Here is a 24,774-nt window from a genome sequence, read left to right on the forward strand (position 1 = left end):
GGAACAACATTCCTTTCTCACTCATGGAATTGAATGCTTATATACGACCTTATTGGGGGGGCGGTGAAAATTCCTAATGGAAAAACCTTACTAAGGAGAAATGAGACTTAAAGACTTATAGGTAGCCCTAGCTGGTTTGGCTCAGTGGATAGGCAGCCGTGGGCAAACTACGGCCCGCGGGCCGGATCCGGCTGTTCTACCCGGTTCTCTTGCCCTCCCCTCCGCTCCTTTACTTTGAATTTATATTAGTTCACACAAACACTCCATCCATGCTTTTGTTCCGGCCCTCCGGTCCAGTTTAAGAACCCATTGTGGCCCTCGAGTCAAAAAGTTTGCCCACCCCTGGTAGAGCATCAGCCTGCAAACTGAAAGGTCCCAGGTTCGATTCTGGTCAAGGGCACATGCCCGGGCTGTGGGCTCGATCCCCAGTGGGGGACTTGCAGGAGGCAGCTGATCCATGATTCTCTCTCATTGTGGATGTTTCTATCTCTCTCTCCCTCTTCCTTCCTCTCTGAAATCAATGCAAATATATATATATTTTTAAAAAGACTTGTAGGTAATTATTTTATCCGTATCATAGCCACAGGCCCTGGAAGTTGGCTGCACAGTCCCTGGATCATAACTGCAAAAATGTACACTGTGGTGTTTAGCTTCCCAAGGGATGTAATTACTTTTTCCATGATACCTAGTCCTTTAAATGACCTAAACAAAACATTTCTTTTCATCTTCTTCCTTTGGTATGTGGCAAAGCATATTGCATTTGTTACAACTAGAAATTGCTACAGTGCAGCCCGGTCCTTGTTGGCAGATGGCAGCAGGACTGGCCTGAGGGCTGTTGCTGGTGCAAATCGAAGAGCTCAGAGGCTCTACCTTCGGCAGAAAAAAAAAAATTGCTTCTTATCATCCCATCTTCCCTCTCTAAAAGCCTGAGAAATGAGATGTGATCAGTTGTTAAAAAGTACTCATCGCCATAATAACCATGAAAGATACTTTCCTACCTTGTCCTCCTGGTGGCTGAGGGATGGTTAACCCTTTTAAAGGATTGTGCAATTGCTCCTAAAATACATACCCTGTACCTGAGCTTTAAGATGATTTCTGAGTTTCTTAGTTGTTATAAGTCATTCATGCCATTGTTTCCATGCATCCTCTGTCCTTTCACAGGCCTCACGTGTGTTTTTTCCCCCACTCTGTTTCAGGGCTCATCGTCGGGGTGATCCTGAGGTACGGCACCCCTGCCACCAGTGGCCATAACAAGTCACTCAGCTGCACGCAGGAAGACAGGGCCTTCAGCACATTATTAGTCAACGTCAGTGGGAAGTTCTTTGAATACACCCTGAAAGGAGAAATCAGCCCTGGCAAGCTCAACAGTGTAGAGCAGAATGACATGCTGAGGAAGGTGAGCTGGGGACACTCAGTGGTTGTTGTCTGACATGGTTTTTGACTTCCAGTTTTGTCTTGATCTTATGGAGAGAAACCCTTTTAAACTCCTGGAGCATAGGTAGCATTGCTGCCTCTCCGTTTTACTGGGAAGCTTTTGGGTTATAATGAAGAGAAGAAGAAACCATATTTGAACTTGAGCCTTTCAGCTTTGCTAGGATCAGTAGCTGACTTGGGCCACTGATAGTGCGGTGGGTTTGTACATCCCCATTCAGCTTGTCTCTCTAATCCCCATCTTTACTATGTCTTTTATTAATGGTTTAGGGATGAGTTTGTTTCTTTCTTAAGATTGGTTTCACTTTCAGCTTGTTTATTCAGAATTCAGAAGTATAATTCTTAGTTTTTCATTATTCTTTGGCCATATTCTATAAATATTGATTGAGAATTCCCTCTCATTGGTGATTGATGCCAATGGCTTATTCTTCAGAGGAAGGATATTTCTTATCTTAGAATTTGAATCCAAACATTGGTTTTCATTTGATGTTGGGGATAGCTAAAATACTCCACAGGAAAAAGGATTCTGTATCTCCTTACTTGGGTGATTTCCAGCATAAGCAAAAGATTTGTATTTATCCTCATATATTCTAGTGCCTTATAGACCCAGGCTTATCAGCAGGAAGGCTTCTGGATAAAGTCTGGGGGATCTAACTTGTGGGAGTCCCTTTTAATATAGAATAAGGCTAATGTGTGTGAAGGCTTGCAGTCAAAGACAGAGTATAGACTGTGCTCCAAAAATTAAATGGTTATTGATCTCAAGATCTACCCTAATCCTTAAAGAAAATTATTCTCAACCTGGAGCATTCAATATACCCATCTTCTCCTTGTCCAAAATGGCAGTTTTAATGAGCTCTTTTCTTTCAACCCTTCATAAGCATGCATGGGATGGTGTGGGAGTCAGGAAACTCTTGCGCTGCTTCATGCATTACTGGGTGTGGTGACTTCCAGCAAGTTCCACTCTCTTTGGCCCCAGTATCCTCATACTGCATAGGTATTGTCCAAATTCCCTTCTCATTTGGACAGTCCCTGCTTTTCAGACTACTCTTACCTTCAGCAAGAAGATAGAATATATGCACCCCTATGTTCATAGCAGCATAATTCACCATAGCTAAGATTTGGAAACAGCCTAAGTGCCCATCAGCAGATGAGTGGATTAGAAAACTGTGGTACATCTACACAATGGAATACTATGCTGTGGTAAAAAAGAAGGAGTTCTTACCATTTGCAACAACATGGATGGAACTGGAGAGCATTATGCTAAGTGAAATAAGCCAGGCAGAGAAAGATAAATATCACATGATCTCACTCATTTGTGGAATATAATGAACAACATAAACTGATGAACAAAAATAGATCCAGAGACAGAGAAACATCAATCAGAATGTCAAACCTCAGGGAAAGTAGGGGACAGTGGGAGTAAGGGGGAGAGATCAACCAAAGGACTTATATGCATGCATGTAAGCCTAATCAATGGACACAGACAACAGGGGGGTGGGGGCATGAATGGGATGTGGGGGGTAATGGGAGAATAAGGACACATATGTAATACCTTAATCAATAAAGAAATTTTTTAAAAAGAAGATAGACTAAAACATAATTTTGAGAGAACCATTCTATTTTTTTCTTTTTTTAAAATCTATTTTATTGATTTTTTACAGAGAGGAAGGGAGAGGGATAGAGAGCTAGAAACATCAATGAGAGAGAAACATTGATCAGCTGCCTCCTGTACACTCCCCACTGGGGATGTGCCCGCAACCAAGGTACATGCCCCTGACCGGAATCGAACCCGGGACCCTCCAGTCCGCAGGCCGACGCTCTATCCACTGAGCCAAACCCATCAGGGCGGAACCATTCTATTTTTAATTAGACTGGTTAACATTACCCGTTTCTAAAGAGAAATGCTAACTTTGGTTTTAATAATTATAATGAAGATTTAATAATTAATTGAAATAAGAGCCAAATAATCTACTACCAGTAAAATGAACAAATTTTTAAAGAGTTTGGAGGTTTATAGAATGGTTATGTTTTCTGGATGTGGTAAGACTTTGATGTCTAATAATTTCACAATGATTTTCCTGTATCAAACCTACAGTTAATTTTAGTCCCCTTAGAACTGCTGAATTTATGTTGATATTTAGGAAGCCATTAGCATCACTGGAGACTTTTATCTAGGCCACATCATGTGTCACAGAAGGCTGGCCGCTCAAAAGAGACTTAAATTTGGTAGAATTATGTCTATAAATGATTCTGTGAGATGATCCAGAAAATTAATAAGAATTATGGCTGCATCTTTTATTGCAGTTGAGCCTTCATAAAGGTTTGATAAAAATCAAGATGTTTTCTTTCTTGTTTAAAAACATTGACCAAAAGCTTTGTATGAGGTCTCAAAATTGCACTGTACTATCGTATATTAATATGTATTAAACAGCAGAGCAAGAGTAGAAATCCGAAGTGCTATGTGGAAGAGAACATGCCAGCCCACAGGGGAGCTGTGGCTTGTCTTCTGTGATGAGCTCATGCTTTTTCACATTTACGTCATGTGCTTCAAATATTCACACTTTAGCCAATGGCTTAAAATATTAAGCAAACATCATAGCACCAAGTGGTATTAAACTAAAAATGGGCTTTTTTTCTTTTTTAAACTTTTAGGTAACGTTTGACCCAGAGGTCTTTTTCAACATTCTGCTGCCTCCAATTATTTTCCATGCTGGATACAGTTTGAAGAAGGTAAGAGATTTTTGCCAGTATTTTTTTTTTCAAGCTTAAAAATAGTCATAAATTATCCAAAGATAATAACATAATGACATTCTTGGGGCAAATTATCATAAAAACAAACGCTGTGTATAGTTGAAAAATGAACTATACCATACTGTAAACACATTCCAAACTATTGCTCATAATAGTACACGTGTGCGTGGTATATAAGGTAATGCCACAGAGTAGGTCTGGTCTACCTGTACTGATTACTTCATGGAAACTATGGAAAGAATTCCCATGACAAACAGATTTCTTGCTGGTTGACCTTTTAATAGTGTGATTGCTTGGTTTAAAGTTTTAGTTTCTTTTGAGAGGTAGAAAGGCTTTAAATTATGTAAGGAGTCTGATTTTCTTGCCAGTATTTCTTGAAGTATGGGGATCTCTGTGTTAATTTACCTGCATAATTTTCTAGTTTTTTACTTCTCCTAGGTTGCTTATTACTGTGTTCTGTACCCACTCAAGGGCTATAGCTGACTCATCACCAGTGATTCATTTTTGTTTTAAAATCTGGAACTCTCATACATTGCCAGTGGGAATGGAAAATGGCGCAGCCATTCTGAGAAAACAGTTCCGCAGTTTCTTATAAAACTAAAGTTGAAATTCCCATATGACCCAGCAATTTTATTCCTGAGGATTTATCCAAGAGAAATGAAAACTTATGTTCATACAAAAACCTGCATGTAATTATTCATAGCAACTTTATTTGTAATAGCCTCAAACTGGAAACAACTAAAATGCCCTACAGCAGGGGTCCTCAAACTTTTTAAACAGGGGGCCAGTTCACTGTCCCTCAGACCGTTGGAGGACCGGACTATAGTTTAAAAAAACAACAACTATGAACAAATTCCTATGCGCACTGCGGGCCCGGGACGAGTCGGCTGCTAAGCAGGACAGGCAGCGGCACCCGGCGGGCCAGATAAATGTCCTCGGCGGGCCGCATGTGGCCCGCGGGCCGTAGTTTGAGGACGCCTGCCCTACAGTAAGTGAATGGTTAAATGAACATCCACACCATGGAATACTACTTACCAATAAAATGCAACCAACTATTGATACATACAGCACTCTGCATGGATCTCAAAGGCATTATGCTGAGTGAAAAAAAAATCCAATCACCAAAGGCCACATACTGTATGATATCATTTCTCTAGCATTCTAGAAATAACAAAATTATAGGGATGGAGAACAGATTAGTGGTTTCCAGGGACTAGGGATGTGGGAGTGAGAGGCGATGTGTGTGACTATGAAGGGCGAGCATAAGGAAGATTTTTCTGATGATACAACAGTTCTGTGTTTCGATGGCAGTGGTGCTTACATGAATCTACCCATGCAATAAAATGACTAGTTTAAGAGGCAAACATCATGTGTCCATAATATATATAGGCAGCACCCTCATTTGGTCACTGTGGTATGGCAAGTCTTTGAAGGCTTCTCTTCTGAGCAGTGGTTTAAGGACAGTAGGCATCCCTTGTCACCTTCTTCTGCCTCAAAGAGAGGCAAGCATTGGGGAAGGCCAAAGCCAAGTCCTCAGATCCTGTCTGGAATACAGGCCAGAGGATGCCCGCAGCCCTTTGTCTGGCCATACTTCATGGTGGCTGCTCGATCCAGGCTGAGTTCTTGTGTCTTGTCTGTCTCTGATGTTGCTCAGCTGTCATGCTGGGACTCTTCTGCCTCTTTACATTTTAAAATAAAGTGTTCCTGGCTCTGTTTAATTAGGGCGTTTGGGGGGTTTTGTTCGTCTGTTTTTGTTAAATAGTTCTGATTGTCCAAAGAAAATAATTTATGCCTTGAGGAGTAAGAACTATGGCTCAGGATCGCAAGAACATGGATTTTCCCCATCAGAATATTCCACAGGCTTAATGAGAAGGAAATCTGTGTGTGTGTGTGTGTGTTTTAAGGAAGCCAATAAATGTACGGAGGCATTAAGAGAATTGCAGTTTTCCTACCCCTTTCTGAATAATTGCTACATCTTGTACCCATGTAAGCATATGAACATATCTATAAACTTGCCCATCCTTTTTTTTTTTTAAATCCTCACCCCAGGATATTTTTTTGAAGGGAGGGGGAGAGACAGAGAGAGAAACATTGATATGAGAGAGACATATCCATTGGTTGCCTCCTTCACACGCCCCGACTGGGGCCAGGGATGGAACCTGTAACTGAGGTACATGTTCTTGACCAGAATTGAGGTTGTGACCCTTCAGTCCATGGGCTGAGTCCCTAACCACTGAGAAAACTGGCTACAGCAAAAACTTGCCCATCTTAACTGGAATAAGTTGTTTCTCATTTCTTCACATCTGTCTTTCCCAGGCTCTAAAGATTACTCCAGATGAATATCAGGAGACACCACAGATGCCATGAGCTGATACTTAGGACATTGTTTTCTGATATGAATTAAGCAGAAAGCTCCTTAGGTGGCACTTTCATGCTTTATTAGTTTCAAACTTGTATCTGCAATGATCTTCTAAGGTTCTACCAGAACTGGAAGTGACTAACTGAATCATTAGAGTAAAATGGTTTGGGTTAAATCTATTAAAACAATTGGTCTATTTATACACGTGTGCATGTGTGCGTGCGTGCGTGCGCGCACACACACGCTCTTAATGTAATTTAATATAACTAGTTGCAGTGGTTTTGTCTGAAATTTACTAAGACATTGCTTGCTTGATCGGTGATTGGTAAGACAAAGGATATTTTAAAACCATGATGGTCAAGGGCAAATTTAGGAGTAATTTCCATTATGACTTGGTATAACGGAAGCAGTAAGTAAAGTTTCACTTTTTAGAGACTTTTAATGTGTTTCTAATGCTCACTGTCAAAAATGACAACGTGATTCCTGCTTTTCTGTTTTATTCAGAGACACTTTTTCAGAAATCTTGGGTCTATTCTGGCCTATGCCTTTTTGGGGACTGCTGTTTCCTGCTTCATTATCGGGTAAGGGACTCTTTGCCATGTAACCTAATTAACACGTTTTCCAAAGTGATGAGTTCTACGTGGGTCCACAGAGTCCAGTCTTTCCCCCCAGCTTTATGGAGGTACAATTGACACATAATATTGTGTAAGTTTAAGATGTACAAGGTGTTGATTTAATACATTTATAAATTGCAGAATGATTACCAGCATAGCATTAGCTAACACCTCCATCCTGTCACAGCTACCTTTTATTGTGGTGAGAACATTTGAGACCTACTCTCTTACCAACATTCAAGTATATGTTACAGCGTTATTAGCTATAATCACCATGCTGTACATTAGATCCCCAAACTTGTTCATCTTATTATTGGAAATTTGTACCCTTGAGCAACTTCTCCCCATTTCCCCACCACCCAGCTGCTGGCAATCACCAGAGTCCAGTATTTTGACATTTATGATAATGGCATATAAGGTCTAAAGCTACATTTCCAGTGTGGTAGCTATTAGCCTAATGTGGCTATTAAAATGAAGATGAATTAAAATGAAATAAAATTATACCTAGTCCCCAGATCTTGGTTTCTAATACCATTCTCCAATAAAAAGAATCAGGGCCCTTTGCAGAAATGGCTGATTCTAAGGCTGGGGCAGCAAATATCCAAGAGGAGAATGGAGAATCTTATAATGCCACAAAATAAGGAAGTGCTCAGAAAACAAACATTGGTGATGATGGGGGGCAAGATGGAGAAAAAGCTGCAGAGAAGTCTAGTAGCCATGTCTAAGCTTGTGGTAGAAGGAAATAAAGAGAAAGGTGTGGTTTCGGGAAATATTGAAAGGGTTGATGAAAGAAGCCTTTGGTAAGCAACAAAGGGCAAATCCAGTCTGTATCATAGAGTTACTATAAGTTGAAATAGAACTGTTCAAGTTTCTGGAACAGTGCTGGCACACAGTAAGCAAACATTAAGTTACTTATTCTCAAAAGGATTGAATTCTGCAAATAGTTCTTGAGCTCCTAGCTCAGTCAATCTACTTGTTCTAGGCACCCAGGATACAAAGGCAAGCAAGGGCATGGTTCTGACTATCAAGAATTTTATTATCAGAGGATTGGCTGTATGGTACAATGAGTCTATTCTGTGGTTATTTTTATTCCCTTAACTCCTGCAGCTGCTGCCACCACACACACACACACACACACACACACACACACACACACACACAGAGAGAGAGAGAGAGAGAGAGAGAGAGAGAGAGAGAGAGAGAGAGAGAGAGAGAATGAGAGAGAGAGATGTACTAGGCCTTTTAACACTCCTCACTCATCCTAATTTGTAAGCTATCCTGTAGGAAATGTAATACTGAACTTGGTGGTCCCTCTTGGGCCGCACATTCTGTAGCATAAGGAGGGCTCTTGCTGGCCTGCCAAACCCATACAACGAATGGGATGCCAGATATGCCAATGGGTACACTGATATTTTAATTGGATATTTAGAGAGTTTTGCCTCTTCTCCCTTCTTTGAAATAATTCTTGGCAGGAAAGATTGATCACTTGAATCTTTGTAGCTAACCCATTTTTCCCCCTCTCCAGCTTCATCCAGTCCACTCATTTCCATGACTTTAAACACTATCTTAGAATCCTGTGAGTTTTATGGCATTTATTACACATTATGCAGGGTTCTTTCTCTTTCTTTCTTCTCTATTACTCAATTGCTTAAGATGCCTTTGTTGCTAATTGAGGAGCATACTTTATAGTTGTAAATAAGCACAACTTTAAAAAATGGGATGTTCAGATGTTTCAGCAAGATGACATTAACTGCAAACAATTACTTGGTGCCAAAGTCGTATTACACATGTTCCTGGTAAGTGTCCAACCACAGCAGCTGCCTGATGTTTTCATGACACTCTCTTGAAGTACAATATTCTAGTGCCATGGTCGGCAAACTGCGGCTCACGAGCCACGTGCGGCTCTTTGGCCCCTTGAGTGTGGCTCTTCCACAAAATACCACGGCCTGGGCGAGTCTATTTTGAAGAAGTGGCGTTAGAAGAAGTTTAAGTTTAAAAAATTTGGCTCTCAAAAGAAATTTCAATCGTTGTACTGTTGATATTTGGCTCTGTTGACTAATGAGTTTGCCGACCACTGCTCTAGTACTACTCTGCTTGCATATTTGCTCAGTTACTCATTTAGGAGAGTTCTCTTTAATTTTCCCTCTGACATAGTGGGTCTTCCCTCCTTACAGAAATCTCATGTATGGTGTGGTGAAGCTCATGAAGATGGTGGGACAGCTTTCGGATAAATTTTACTACACGGATTGTCTCTTTTTTGGAGCAATTATCTCTGCCACAGACCCAGGTATTTGCATATTTGGCATTTTCATTATGACATCTCATTATTTAAATCTTAAACAGTCCAGAGTAATCATGAGCTTTTGTTGCAGTAGGGAGACTGTAGTATTAATGTGGAATGGTGGAGAAAGAGACCACTAAGTGGTCTAACAGAGATGACTTTTCCCTATTGTTATTAGTATAATTAATTGTGATAAAGCATAGAACAAAATATACCATTTTAACTGTTTTTAAGTGTACAGTTCAGTAGTGTTAAGTGTATTCACATTGTTGTCTAACCACCTTCCAGAACTTTCTCATCTTGTAAAACTGAAACTCAAAACTTCCCATTAAACAACTCCTCATTTCCTCCTCCCCCAGTCCCTGACAAACCACCATTCTACTTTTTGTTTCTGTGAGTTTGACTGCTCTAAGGACCTCATATACGTGGAATCATACAGTATTTGTCTTTTTGCAACTGGCTCATTTCACTTCGCATAACATTTTCCAGGTTCATCCGTGTTATAGCACGTACCAGAATTTCCTTTCTTTTAAAGCTCAAATAATATCCCATTTTATGGATATATCACATTTTGTTTAACTGTCCATCTGCCAATGGACACTTGGATTACTTTCACCTGTTTTAACTTTTTGTCTCTCATTTGAGAATGTCCAATTTGTTCATAATTTTTATACATACACGACCTTCTTTTTTTTATATATTTTATTGATTTTTTACAGAGAGGAAGGGAGGGGGATAGAGAGTTAGAAACATCAATGAGAGAGAAACATCGATCAGCTGCCTCCTGCACACTCCCTACTGGGGATGTGCCCGCAACCAAGGTACATGCCCTTGACCGGAATCGAACCTGGGACCCTTGAGTCCGCAGGCCGAAGCTCTATCCACTGAGCCAAACCGGTTAGGGCTACACTACCTTCTTTTTTAGTGCTCTGCTTTTGCCTTTCAGGAAACACGTCATTTGGTTTAAATAACAGTTATTCTTAGTGAAATGTACGCGATACCTGTAGTGAATGTAATTTAATTTGTAAACTCCTTTTGTGCAATGTTCCTGCATGACTTCCCATTGTGATGTAGTTCTTATACACACATTTCTTACCTTGTATTTTTCAAGTCTAGAATTAGTTGAAACAATTCGTAAGAGTTATACCAGTTCTTATTATATGTCTTTCCTCCCCTGCAGCTCAAAAACAAACAAGCAAAATAAAACAAGACAACCTCTCTTCTCCAAGTCAGAACCCATAATTAAATGAGTTTGCATAAAATAGTTACAGCGATTCCTTCCTTTAATGTCAACTATTGAGGGTACACTTTAGGGAAAGAAATTACGGAGGAAAAGCTGATCCTGTCCTAATAGTGGGGATGGGAAGGTCTACTTTGTCCTCTTACATGCTGGACCAGGGGGCCTCAAACTTTTTAAACAGGGGGCCAGTTCACTGTCCCTCAGACCGTTGGAGGGCCGGACTATAGTTTAAAAAAAAAAACTATGAACAAATTCCTATGCACACTGCGGGCCCGGGACGAGTCGGCTGCTAAGCAGGACAGGCAGCGGCACCCGGCGGGCCGGATACATGTCCTCGGCGGGCCGCATGTGGCCCGCGGGCCGTAGTTTGAGGACGCCTGTTCTGGACAGTAATGATCTTAAAGATACTAAATTTCCCTCCTACTTCACCATGCCTCTTGGGGGTCCTCTAGATCAGTGTTATCCCATGGACCTTTGTGTGACAGTAGAAATGTTCTGTAACCTTCCCAGTGCATTGTGGTAGCCAGTAGTCACATGTGGCTTTTTGAAATGTGATAGTGCAACTGAAGAATTGAATTTTAAATTTTATTTTAAGTAATTTAAATTTTAATAGCCACACGTGGATAGCACAGCTCTAGACAGTTATGTGGTTCTAAAAAATCTCAGTGTTCCCCAACCATTGACCCTCTTATCACCATATTTGATTCCAAACACTCTAAGTATCGATATTGAAGAGTTGGTTGGTTGAAGCACCCTTGTTTGTGTAAAGAGTGTGGGATGTGGAGTTGTAGGCAGAGGTTTTCATTGAAGCCGTGCCAGTCACTGAGCTGGTGACCTGTCAGTTCCATGTCAGTCTCCTCACTTATGAAGTAGGAATAATGGTACCTATTTCCCAGTGCTATTGTGAAGATTAAATGACATAACACACGTAAAGCACTGAGCATAGCACCTGCTAATTATATTGGTCTCTAGCCACATCTGAATCAGGCACAGATTTCTCTGTTTTCCTTGTGTGTGTGTTTTTTTTAAATAAATAACAGGTCATCTGTTAACCCCAGCATGTTTCTAAAGAGCACTCTGAAAGTGGCTTTATTATTTTAATACTGTAATGTCTGTGACTATCTCCAAATGTGTCTATTAAGAAATAGATTCCTGCTTAGCCGATATGGCTCAGTGGTTGAGCGTCGACCTATAAACCAGGAGGTCGGGGTTTGATTCTCAGTCAGGGCACATGCCCGGGTTGCAGGCTTGATCCCTATTGTGGGGCTTGTAAGAGGCAGCTGAGCTATGATTCTCTTTCATCATTTGTGTTTTCTATCTCTCTCTCCCTCTCCCTTCCTCTCTGACATAAATAACAATATTTTAAAAAATGAAATAGATTCTTCATAAGTCTACGAAAGGTGTTTGGTTTCTCTGAAAATATATTAGTATCACCAACAAACAAAGGGAGGTTAGTGTAACATAAAGATTACTAAAATTACGTTTTCTGAGCTATTAGTGTTGCTTCATTTAATTGGATAAAAAGGCTTATTTTTCCAGATTATCTTTGTAATTGTTTGTGCCACTTTACTGTGTCCATCCTGTGGTAGAAAACAATAGCAGACATTTCTGTGGTACACCTTTTTTTTTTTGGCCTGTGAAGATTGGCACAGTAAGGGTTTGATATAAATTGAAAGTTCTAGGAAATGGAAAGTTAAATCTTAATAAACATGAGGACATTAACTTTAACTGCTTTTTAATGGAAATCTTTCTGAAATGTAGAATGTTTTTTAAAATTAAAGGGGTTTTACCAGCTTTCCAAAAATCGGTTTGAAAACGTGGACCATGAAATAAAAACTAAAGTATAGAGTTAGAGGGGACCATGAGACCAAATTGACTTCTTGTGTCCGGTACATCAAACAAAACTTAGTAGTGGTATTGACTGATACGAAAGAATAAAAGTCTTTGTCTCTGACTACTCGGTACTTGGCTTGAGACAGTTTATGTGGTTCTAAAAAATCTCAATGTTCCCCAGCCATTGACCCTCTTATCACGATATTTGATTCCAAACACTCTAAGTATTGATATTGAAGAGTTGGTTGGTTGAAGCACCCTTGTTTGTGTCATTGGTAGGAAATAATAGCAGCAGTCTTTGGTCTTCCTGTTGACGAGGATACCACATGTGTGGAATGGTGGAAGCTGCTCTGTGACCAGGAGCCCTTTCCATTCTGTGGTTATGTGTCGTGGGTGCCAGCCATGTGCCATCTTTGTGGACTGTTACTTTTTTTTTTTTTAAATATATATTTTATTGATTTCTTACAGAGAGGAAGGGAGAGAGATAGAGAGTCAGAAACGTCGATGAGAGAGAAACATCGATCAGCTGCCTCCTGCACACCTCCTACTGGGGATGTGCCCGCAACCAAGGCACATGCCCTTGACCGGAATCGAACCCGGGACCCTTCAGTCCGCAGGCCGACGCTCTATCCACTGAGCCAAACCAGTTAGGGCTGGACTGTTACTTTTGATGGATCCATATTCAGGAAAGAAAATGAAATTTCCAATCCATAGTGTATTCTTAGGCAGCTTCCAAAGAAAAATGAATGCTATTCCTTCCTATGAACCATTATGAAGTGACTCCTCTCATTTTAATTCTGTCACTTTTATACCCTTCGAGTCAATCAAGCCTACTCACAGGTTTCAAAATCTATGATTGGTGTTGTCTAAGTGTAATTATCTCGTGGCATCCCTCAGGCTGGTCAGTATTTCTTTTTTTAAAATATATTTTTATTGATTTCAGAGAGGAAAAGAGGGAGAGAGAGAGAGAGAAACATCAATGATGAGAGAGAGTCATTGATTGGCTTCCTCCTGCACACCCCCAACTGGGGATGGAGCCCGCAACCTGGACATGTACCCTTGACCAGAATCGAACCTGGGACCCTATAGTCCACAGGCTGACGCTCTATCCGCTGAGCCAAACCAGCCAGGGCTGGTCAGTATTTCTTTTATCCTTTTTGACTCAGTTCAAATCTGCCACCTGCCTAGTTCTTCTTCCCTCACTCCTTCAGTTACTTGCTCCCACAGCTTTTAAGTCATCTACTTTGTACACAATACTTACCTCTCTGTACTGAATGTTCGCAAGTGCTAAGTGCTCTTTAGTACACAGATGAAGTGTTCAGGGAAAGTTAGTTGAATGAACAAATTAAGGCTCTTGATATTTCCTTCTTCCCCTATCTGCTATTTTATTATTTTTCCCCAGTGCTTTTTAGATAGCTGTACCAGCAGTCATCAGTCAGTTCATTATAATTTCTCTGTTCTTATCCAGTTGGAAACAGCTGATGTGACCCTGTTCTCTGATTCCTGCTGGGGGTGGAAGAGTCTGTTTACTCCCCATTTTAGAAGTCACTTACCCAGTCTTCCACCCCCTCCCCCTCATCTTCCTGGTGTTAGCATTCATATTCCTAATCTTGGTTGGGCCCAGCCTTGCCTGGTGGGGTGGGAGGGGGATTGGCAGAGTTCCTGTCCTGTTTTTTTTTTCTTTTAAAAATACATTTTTATTGATTTTAGAGAGAGAGGGATAGAGAGATAGAAACATCCATGATGAGAGAGAATCATTGATCGGCTGCCTCCTACATGCCCCCTACTGGGGATCGAGATAACAGCCCAGGTAAGTGCCCTGACAGAAAACGGATGCTGTGACCTCTTGGTTCATGGGTCAACACACAACCACTGACCCACACTGGCCAGGCTCTATCCTGTTTTATCAGGTGATTGGCGGGAGGAATGAGAAATCAAAATTCAAGAGCAGTCAGATTCAGATCAGTGCTATATAAATGTTAATTGTTATTAATTATGCAGGCTAGCCTTCATTGTCATGGACATATGAGTTAATTATACTTTTTTAACTACTGGTAACTGTAGTATTTCAGGAAAATAGTATTTAAAGTCAGAAGAGCTTTTGAAAATCATGTAGCTTAAACCCTCACTTGGCTAAAATCGTTAGACTTTGCTGTGTGCTAAGTTCTCATAGCTAGCTATAGTGGGTGGCTGTGTTGGATGCCTCTGTGGGCCCCTCTAGAGTTACTCGCCACCCTTCTCCACTTTCTTCTCCATGCCAAGGGGCTGACTTGTATGGAAGATTTCAGAGGTTCCTTTGCCCTCTGGTTTCCCATTGGATTCATCCACAGGGAAGCACTAGTGTGAGGATGGAAGGAAGATGGAAATGCAGGGTCCCTGAGGGCTGGCTGCATCCCTTGATCAGAGGTCATAGCTTCTGTCAGGTGACCATCTCTGTACAGTTCCTGGTTCTGACAATCACTCCTTCTCTGGTCTCTTTCGGCCTAGTGATGGTATAAAGCTCCCTGTTTTAGCCTCAAGTACTGCCCTCTCCCTTGTGGCTTTCCTGTACTTTCCCCACACTTCTATAAATAATCCCTTATTAAACACTCCTCAAATTGCTCAATTTGAGGGTGTGCCATCTGTTTCCTGCCAGGACCCTGACTCATAAAGTCCTGGGACCCAGATCTCCTGGGCTGTCAGCCCTGTGTTTGTTCGTGGAGATTAGCCTCCATCAGTCTTGAGTCCCTGAGTGACTGATGTGAACAGAGGCCTCCAGTGCCAACACTCAGTGGACATGTTTTATGAGTAACGGATAAAACTATTCTTGGGTTCAACTGCTGAGGTTTTAGGAAATTTTTAAAAATATGTGTTTTTAATTGATTTCAGAGAGGAAGGGAGAAGGATGAGAGAGAATCATTGATCGGCTGCCTCCTGCATGACCCCTACTGGGGATTGAGCCCACAACCCAGGCATGTGCCCTGACCCGGAATTGAACCGTGACCTTCCTGGTTCATGGGTTGATGCTCAACCATTGAGCCACACTGGCCAAGCTTAGGAATTTTGATGTTGCAGTAGAAGGTGGCCCATTATGCAAGGCCTGATTTATTTTCTCTAAGTTGGGGGAAATGATAGTGCTACCCACAGGCTTTTATGAGGACTAAGTGAGATTATAAAATGTTTAGCATAGTGCCTGCTTCATGGTAAATCCTTAATAATTGTTATTATCGTTGTTAACTTTTCTTCAACATTGGGTTAAAAACAAGACAATTCTTTTGTTATATACAGTTGGCCCTTGAACAACACAGGTTTGAACCATGGGTGCACTCACATGCGGGTCTTTTTCAATAAATACTTGTACTGTTTTCAATCCACAGTTGGGAGTCTGCAGATGTAGAAGGCACTGATCTACCCCATTTCATATAGGGGATTTGAGCATCTTCGGATTTGAATATCCACAGGGGAGTCTTGGAACCAATTCCCCATGGATACTGAGGGACAACTAATTTTTTTTTTATTTTTTTTAATTTGATATATTTTTCTTTAATACTCAAAATATTAGTTTATTTTATTTTATTTTTTTTTTCAAATTTTTATTAAGGTATTATATGTGTACATATCTTACCATTGCCCCCCCCACCCCACTCCCATACATGCCCTCACCCCCCAATGTCTTGCATCCGTTGGTTACTCTTATATGCATGCATACAAGTCCTTCAGTTGATCTCTTATTTCCCCCACCTCTCCCTAACCTTACCGCTGTAGACAGTCTGTTTGATGCTTTACTGCCTCTGTAACTATCTTTTGGTTCATCAGTTTATAATGTTTTTCATTATCCCTAAATGAGATAATGTGGTATTTTTCTTTCATTGACTGGCTTATTTCACTTAGCATAATGTTCTCTAATTCCATCCAGGTGTCTACAAATGGTAGTAATTCCTTCTTTTTTATGGCAGCATAGTGGGACAACTAAGTTTTGAGGGAGACAAAAATTATATGGATTTTTGACTGTGCAAGGGAGTCAGCACCCCAACCCCCATGTTGTTTAAGGGTCAACTGTAATGATAAGCTAGTAGAGTTTTGTATTACTTGGGGTTCTTCAGGCAAACAGAGCAAATAGGAGATGTATGTGGTGTGTGTGTGTGTGTGTGTGTGTGTGTGTGTGTGTGTGTAAGAAAGAGAGAGAAAGATTGAAATTGAGAAATTTTAAGGAATTGGCTCATGCAGTTATGGAGGCTGAGAAGTCCCAATATCAGCAGTCCTAAATCCTAAGAACCAGGAAAGCCAATGCTATAGTTCCAGTCCAAGTCCAAAGGTTGGAGGAGGCTGACATCCCAGCTGAAAGACAGCCAGGCAGAGAGATGATTGAGTTCTCCATTACTGTCTTTTTGTTCTAGTCAAGCCTTTAACAGACTGAATGTGTCTACCCGCATTGCACAACTACCTGACAGAGTAGCCTCATGAATTCACAACTATCCATGAATCTTAGAGCTAGAAGCAGCAGCTGTGCTGAGGAAGCAGAGGGGAGAAGAGGGGGCTGCTGGTCATTTTAACTGTCAGGGAACCCAGAAATTTCCCACAAGTATTCACACTCAAAGTGAGAAGTTCCCACTGGGAGTAAACAACTTCATAGGCATATTAGATAACAACAGTAAAACTGGGAGGGACTTTACAGGCTTCAATTGGTGGGTGCGGGCAAGGAGACTAGAGGAGGTGTGAGACTTCTGGAGGGACCTGGGGCCCCAGGGCTCTCAGAAAATACCCAGGGAAGATCTATCTGGAAGCCACTCACTATACATGAACTGCTGGGACCACGGACCTTGATTGATGGGGCTTTGAAGGAGAAAGAAAGCTAATCAGGGGTGGGCAAACTTTTTGACTCGAGGGCCACAATGGGTTCTTAAACTGGACCGGAGGGCCGGAACAAAAGCATGGATGGAGTGTTTGTGTGAACTAATATAAATTCAAAGTAAAGGAGCGGAGGGGAGAGCAAGAGAACCCTCTGCTCTTTCGGCTCCGCGGGCCGGATAGAACAGCCGAACGGGCCGGATCCGGCCCGCGGGCCGTAGTTTGCCCATGGCTGGCTAAGATACTAGTGGAGGAGGAGAGCAGATTAAGTAGATCTGAGTGCTGGGGATGCGGCTACACACAAAGGCCATGTTTTTAATACTTCAATGTAAAACCAGAAGAGGGAGCCCCAGAGCCATGAAACAAGGAAATCTACTCTGGGCCTTCTACCCCTCACTTAATATGAGGAGCAGAAATGGATTGAGGTTGAATTTCATGCAAACTTATAAGAAAAATGAAGTTAATCATTTTGAATAATAAAGTTACAGAAAGTGGAGTCATACCAAAAAATCAGGGTCCCAAGGCAGACAAAACTTTATTAATATTTCAACAGAACCTAAAGGAAATTTTAAAAAAATGATAGGAATTATGAAAGAACTGTGTATATCGTGATTAGAAAATTTAAAAACGAGAGGACTACACAATAGGGCATCACGAAAAGAGAGTCGGCCAAAAGGAATGGAGGGGGGACCCGTGAAGTGGAAGAGATGTTAAGAAATACATCTTTTAAAAAATTTAAAAATGGGCAAAACCAAACGATAGTGTCAGGGAATATACATTGGGTGGTCAAACTATAAGGAAACGAAAGGAAGCAATCACGGTAAAATCAGGTTAATGGTTACTTTTGAGTGAAGGAAGAGTTTAAGATTGGGATGGAGCATACAGGGGGGTTCTTTGGAGCTGGCTAAGTTCCATTTCTTGAACTAGATGATGGTTACGTGAGTGGTTGGCTTCTAATTCACTAAGCTAAACATTTGTTTGGTTTATTTTTCTAACTGCATCAGTTTGTAATGCTTTTGGCTGCAAATAACAGAAAAACCTGGCAATACCAGCTTAAACAAATAGCTGTTTATCTTGGCTAACAGCCCTGAGCTGGTGCCCAGGCTCCTACTACAATCAGGCATCCAGATGCTCAGTGCACAGTGCTACTCTATCCTGTGGGTAGAAGCCAGGGATGCTGCTAAATATCCTACAATGCACAAGGTAGCCCCCCGCCCCACACACAACAAAGAATTTTCTAGTCCAAAATGTCAATGGAACCAAAGTTGAAAAAATCCAAACCCTTTAAGGTCAACACTGATCTATCCTATATAATAAAAGCCTAATATGCTAAGTGTCCAAACGTCCAGCTGTTTGGCCAGTTGCTATGACATGCACTGACCACCAGGGGGAAGACACTCTGACCGGTAGGTTAGCTTACTGCTGGGTTCCAGCTGATTGGGACTGGGCAAGACAGGCCGGACAACCCTGGAGCCCTTCCTCGGTCCCTCCCCAGCCCCGATTATGCACTGGTGGGGTCCCTCGGCCTGGCCTGAGCCCTCTCGCAATCCAGGACCCCTCGGGGGATGTCAGAGAGCTGGTTTTGGCCCAATCTCTCTAGGCCAGGCCGAGGGACCCCACCTGTGCATGAATCCGTGCACTAGGAATCTAGTATATATATAAAAGGCTAATATGCAAAGTGTCTCCTCGGGAGTTCAACTGGGAGACCGGGAGTTCGATCACTTGCTATGACATGTGCTGACCACCAGGGGGCGGTGTGGAATGAAGGAAGGCCCAGCCGGCAGCTGGAAGGCGCTGATCGGCCCTGATCACCGGCCAGGCCTAGGGACCCTACCCATGCACGAATTTCATGCACCAGGCCTCTAGTTTAATAATAATAGTAATATACTTTTAGTCATTTTAACTTTCATTCTTTAACAAGTATACAGTGAATTGGGTTTTTCCTGAGGCTGTATTAATGTGTGATATTGACTATCTTTTGATCAAATGCAGAAACAGAGATAAGAACCATCTGCCTTACATTAATCAAGATTTTAAAAGGTGTGAAAAAATATAAAACAATGGCTCTCTTCTCACTATTTTTTTTTTGCTTTGGAAAATATAATTACTTTCTATTAAAATATGTAATCATATAATAGGTTTATTATTAGTAGTAATTTTAAATGAATAAATATTTTTTTTTCTGCTTTACTCAATGCAGTATCTATTGGTAGCTTAGAAAACTAAAGCTCTTTTGGGGCCTCAGTGACTTTTCAGAGTGTAAAGGTGTCCTGAAGCCAGAAGTTTGAGAACTGCTGGTCTGGAGACTAGCTGATTTTTAAACACTTAAGAAATATGGAGACTGTGAGAAATGTAATTAGTCTGTCCTAAAAAAGACTTACTTTAAAAACCATCATTAAAGCCTTCTCTTGCTCCCTGACCCTCTGTTGGGCTCTGGGAGCACAGTAGTCAATAAAATAGCGTTTCTGCCCAATGCTAGAGCCCAATCATATTCATTGTGATTATGTATTTTTTAAAATATATTGTTATTGATTTCAGAGAGGAAGGGAGAGGGAAAGAGAGAAACATCAATGATGAGAGAGAATCATAGATTGCCTGCCTCCTGCACGCCCCACACTGGGGATCGAGCCCATAACCTGGGCATGTGCCCTGACCGGGAATCAAACCCTGACCTCCTGGTTCATAGGTCAGCGCTCAACCACTGAGCCACGCTGGCCAGACAATTGTGATTATGTATTTTAAAGTTCTGTAATAGAGGTTGTTTCAAAGTGTGACGGGATTCCAGTGGAAAGGGCAGTGTTTCAGTGTGGTGTTATTATAACCAAGCGTCATCTCACAACTCATCCTGATCAGGAAGATTGCTATTCTCACTTCTGCCATAGACAGACAACGCGCCTTTGACTCCAGACTGCTCTGTCCCACCGAACATAAGAATTGCTTCTATAAATTTGTCATCGGTGGCTTAAGGTTAGAGACAGAAACTAACTGATGTGCTTTTGCTCACTTTTTAGTGACTGTACTGGCAATATTTAATGAGTTACATGCAGATGTGGACCTTTATGCACTTCTCTTTGGAGAAAGCGTCCTCAATGATGCCGTTGCCATCGTGCTGTCCTCGTAAGTAACACTACATCTGCCCGGGGAAGAGAGATTGGCTTCCTGAATGCTCAGAGGCCTGTCTTAAAAGTGTTCAATTACTGAATCGGGTGTTTTTCTAAAAGGTTTCTCAGCTTGATTGATAATGTTACATTGCTTTGTCCAGTTGTCAGCAATCAGAATGCTGTAGCAGCGTAGCATGGTGACTGCAGATTGAGTTCAATGAAGACACCATAGGGAGTGCCTGGCGGACTGTAGATACCTATGTTTGTTGATCGTTTTTGGTGCCATGGTGTAAAGCCAGCTCTTTTAAAACGTTTTCTTCTTTTTAAACTCCAGGTCTATTGTTGCCTACCAGCCAGCAGGGCTGAATACTCACGCCTTTGATGCTGCTGCCTTTTTTAAGTCAGTTGGCATTTTTCTAGGTATATTTAGTGGCTCTTTTACCATGGGAGCTGTGACTGGTGTGGTGACCGCTCTAATATCCTTTTTGTACTTTCTGCCCCTGCCTGGGTATGACTGTGTGATACTACACTTGCAAAAAGAAAGTTGTCAGTTCTTCCTTTCAGAAATGAATCTTAAGTCTATTGTTCCAATGGGGTTTGGGGGCTCCTGAAATGTCACTTTGGTAAAACATGACAGTTGAGCCCGGCTGGCATGGCTCAGTGGTTGAGCATTGATCCATGAACCAGGAAGTCAGGGTTCAATTCCCAGTCAGGGCACATGCCCGGGTTGTGGGCTTGATTCCCAGTAGGGGGCGTGCAGGAGGCAGCTGATCAATGATTCTCTTATCATTGATATTTCTAACAGTCTTCTCCCTCTCCCTTCCTCTCTGTGAAATCAATAACAAACATATGACAGTTGAGCGCCTAGCTAAGGGTATGAGGAAATGTTTGTGGTGTAACTCTAGGCCTACCTCTGTCCTGCAGAGGTCAAGGTCCCATAGCCTCATCTTCCCAAGCCTTCCCTAGGCAATCCCGCCACTGTCAGGTCTAACCTGACAGACACCTCAGGCCATGACTGTGCCTTTCAGAACCATAGGCATTGCGAGGGGCACAGAAAACACATTTCTAGTTTCTTTAGAAAGCTTAATTTAAAAACAAAAACCGCTTTATTGAGATAAAATTCACACTGTGCAATTCACCCTTTTAAGTGTACAACTCGGTGTTTGGGATTTGACATTACTCATTTTTTTAAAAATTGTGGTAAAATGTATATAATATAAAATTTGCCCTTATAACTACTTTAAGTGTACATTTCAGTGACATTAAGTACAACCACAATGTTGTGTAACTATCCCCACTATCTACTTCCAGAACTTTTTCATCATTCCAAACAGAAACTGTGTACTCATTAAACACTATCCTCCCCCTTTCCCAGCCCTTGGTAACCTCTATTCTACTGGAAAGCTTGATTTTTATCCCCTTAAAAAGCAAGCAGCCCCTTTGGGATCCCAAAAGAAGAGTTGAGGGGAAAGGATGGTCCTTAGGAAGAGGATCCTGGGCTAATAGAATGTGGTTCTTGGTGACTCTGGTACTTGTTCCTGGAGATGAGTTCCTTGACAGGGGCTGACGTGACCAAGTTTACCAAGCTGCACTGCTTCCCCCTGCTGGAGACGGCGCTGTTCTTCCTGATGTCCTGGAGCACCTTCCTCTTGGCAGAAGCCTGTGGGTTTACAGGTGGGTTTTCTCTATGCTTGGGCCACCATTTCCCTCACCGTCTCTGGGAGCTTGACGGGAGGGAGGGAAGAATTCTTAAATAGCAGCGGCTTGGGGATGCTGGGCTTGCCTATCTTTCTGTTTCACCGGGGATTTTTCCTGCTGCCTTTTATTCCTTTGCTTTAAAAAAAAAAACGACAACCACAAAAAACCCAAAAACCTCTCACGCTAGGTGTTGTAGCTGTCCTTTTCTGTGGAATCACACAAGCCCATTACACCTACAACAATCTGTCGGTGGAATCCAGAAGTCGAACGAAGCAGGTGAGCCAAAGGCCTGGGTCCTCACAAGTTACCTGTGACTACAAGGGGCGGGGCGGGGGGCGGGGGGAGCCGCAGGTTTAATGCTTCCTTTTCCTCTCCCTGCAGCTCTTTGAGGTGTTACACTTCTTGGCAGAGAATTTCATCTTCTCCTACATGGGCCTGGCACTGTTTACCTTCCAGAAGCACGTTTTCAGCCCCATTTTCATCATTGGAGCTTTTGTATCCTTTTTTTCCCCGGGTTCCACTATTTTCTAGACCAGGGGTGAGCAAACTTTTTGACTCGAGGGCCACAATGGGTTCTTAAACTGGACCGGAGGGCCAGAACAAAAGCATGGATGGAGTGTTTGTGTGAACTAATATAAATTCAAAGTAAAGGAGCGGAGGGGAGAGCAAGAGAACCGGATAGAACAGCCGGATCTGGCCCGCGGGCCGTAGTTTGCCCAAGGCTGTTCTAGATAGAGACGTCTAGAAAGCTATAGTGATAATTTCTGTTCAGGGTGGGTGGCTGAGCCAGTGTGAGTTCATGGTATTTTTATGATGAGAAAAAAGAAGGCTTACGAGGTTCATAAAGCTGAATGTGTTTGATTCAAAGCACTGGCATGGATTTCTGCATTTTCTGTGTAAGATGGCCTTTCTGTTACGCTGGTGCTTGGCAGGCAGCAGTTTGTTTTGTAAAGAGCCCTTGTTAGCAGATCTAACAGTAGGCAACCATGTCTGTCCCCAGAACTATTTTTATTTCTTTGCCAAGTGAATTCCAATCCGGGAAGTTCCCCATTTGGAAAACCTGAAGGTTGTTACTCTTGCTCTTGACTGCACACCGGTACGGCAGCCCTCGCTGGCAGCTCAGGGAAGCTTGTAGGCAATAAGCACGCTTTTACCCAAGCTTAACATATCCTCGTGGAAAAAACTTTTTTTTTTTCCCCAGAAAGAGAAAAGGGAGAGGAAGGAAAGATCAAATGGAAAAACACTGGGTTCCTTCATTTAGTCCTACTGGGAGCGCAGTCTTTTTGGAAGAGAGACACGGTTTTGAGAGTTAGCTTCTCTCAAGTGAGGAGGGATGTGAATACCTAGCAGTCGATCAACAGCTGAGGGCTTTTCTCACTTGGCCTCAGATCCTGTTGTTTTCATTCAAATGAACTTTTCTGAGGCTTGGAACTGTAGCAATCCAGCTCAGCCTGGACTTTCAAATCCTGAGCAGGAGTTCTCTATTGCTGGCCATTCACTTTTGCTTTTTCCAAGGCCTCATGGGTAGCCTTAGGTCTTGGGATGCTGTCAAGAAAGAAGCCTTTTTTTTCTCTTCTCAGTTTTTATTTCTGGTGCAGGAATAAGTGATACTCAGCACTCAGCTAGATGGCAGTGATGGTCTAATGCAGGGGTGGGCAAACTTTTTGACTCCAGGGCCACAATGGGTTCTTAAACTGGACCGGAGGGCCGGAACAAAAGCATGGATGGAGTGTTTGTGTGAACTAATATAAATTCAAAGTAAAGGAGTGGAGGGGAGAGCAAGAGAACCGGATAGAACAGCCGGATCCGGCCCACGGGCCGTAGTTTGCCCACGGCTGGTCTAATGCCACACCAGAATACTTGCACTTAGAATGTTATCTGCTTCCATTGGGGTTCATTTCTTGGATTGACTGTCCAAAAACGAACAGCTAGCCCAGCCTGTGTAGCTCCGTGGTTGAGCATCGACCCATGAATCAGGAGGACCCAGTTTGATTCCCCATCAGGGCATATGCCCAGGTTGCGGGCTTGACCCCCAGTAGGGGGCGTGCAGGAGCAAATGATCATTGATTCTCTCTCATCGTTGATGTTTCTATCTTTCCCTCTCCTTTCCTCTCTGAAATCAATATTTTTAAAAAAATTCAACAGCTAGAAGTCTGAGGGGTCAGTGTTGTTTTTCTTGATGAGGAAAGACCTTGCATGTCATTTTGATTTGTATTCCTAGCACGGCATCCTGTGAGAGATAGTGCGAGCCCAGCCCTTGTTTACAGATGAGGACCCTGGAGGAGGGCCAGCCAGGTCCTCTGTGAATCCTGAAGGCTGCTTACCACGGAGGACTTCTGCATGGCTTCTGGAGCAGAATGGGCTTTATAAGCACGATCCGTTTCCCTTTTGTTAAAAACAAAACACAAAAGAAAGATACAAGACGAAAATTTTTAGTCAGCGCTTTACCCTGGGGAAGGCAGAAGATAGTTCTGCCCGTGCTTGTGTCTGAAACAGCTGCAGCTGTGGCTGCTGGTGCTTTGCCGAAACGGAAGCTCCCTGTTCCTCTGTCTCCCACGGTGCTTTCCTTCTGTGACGAGGGCTGTGTGCACTCTCTGTTGAGCTCTCTGTTGGGCTCTGTTCTAAATTCAGCAAGTGAC

The 24,774-nt window shown here is 42.3% G+C and overlaps 1 protein-coding gene across 2 annotated transcripts in view; it reads left to right on the forward strand.

Annotated features, from left to right (window-relative positions):
* The window catches only part of SLC9A7 (solute carrier family 9 member A7), a 121,463-nt gene that overhangs the window by 59,123 nt on the left and 37,566 nt on the right, over window positions 1–24,774 (forward strand). For both annotated transcript variants that reach the window (XM_080653302.1, XM_080653301.1), the window contains exons 2-10: window positions 1,197–1,396; window positions 4,084–4,161; window positions 7,046–7,122; window positions 9,330–9,442; window positions 20,348–20,453; window positions 20,772–20,913; window positions 22,006–22,111; window positions 22,323–22,411; window positions 22,517–22,630. In XM_080653302.1, the coding sequence (XP_080509428.1) occupies window positions 1,197–1,396; window positions 4,084–4,161; window positions 7,046–7,122; window positions 9,330–9,442; window positions 20,348–20,453; window positions 20,772–20,913; window positions 22,006–22,111; window positions 22,323–22,411; window positions 22,517–22,630 (1,025 nt within the window). The remainder of the gene's footprint in view (window positions 1–1,196; window positions 1,397–4,083; window positions 4,162–7,045; window positions 7,123–9,329; window positions 9,443–20,347; window positions 20,454–20,771; window positions 20,914–22,005; window positions 22,112–22,322; window positions 22,412–22,516; window positions 22,631–24,774) is intronic.

The sequence above is a fragment of the Plecotus auritus genome (genome assembly GCF_963455305.1).
Source record: "Plecotus auritus genome assembly, chromosome: X".
In the NCBI taxonomy this organism is placed as follows: Eukaryota; Metazoa; Chordata; class Mammalia; order Chiroptera; family Vespertilionidae; genus Plecotus; species Plecotus auritus.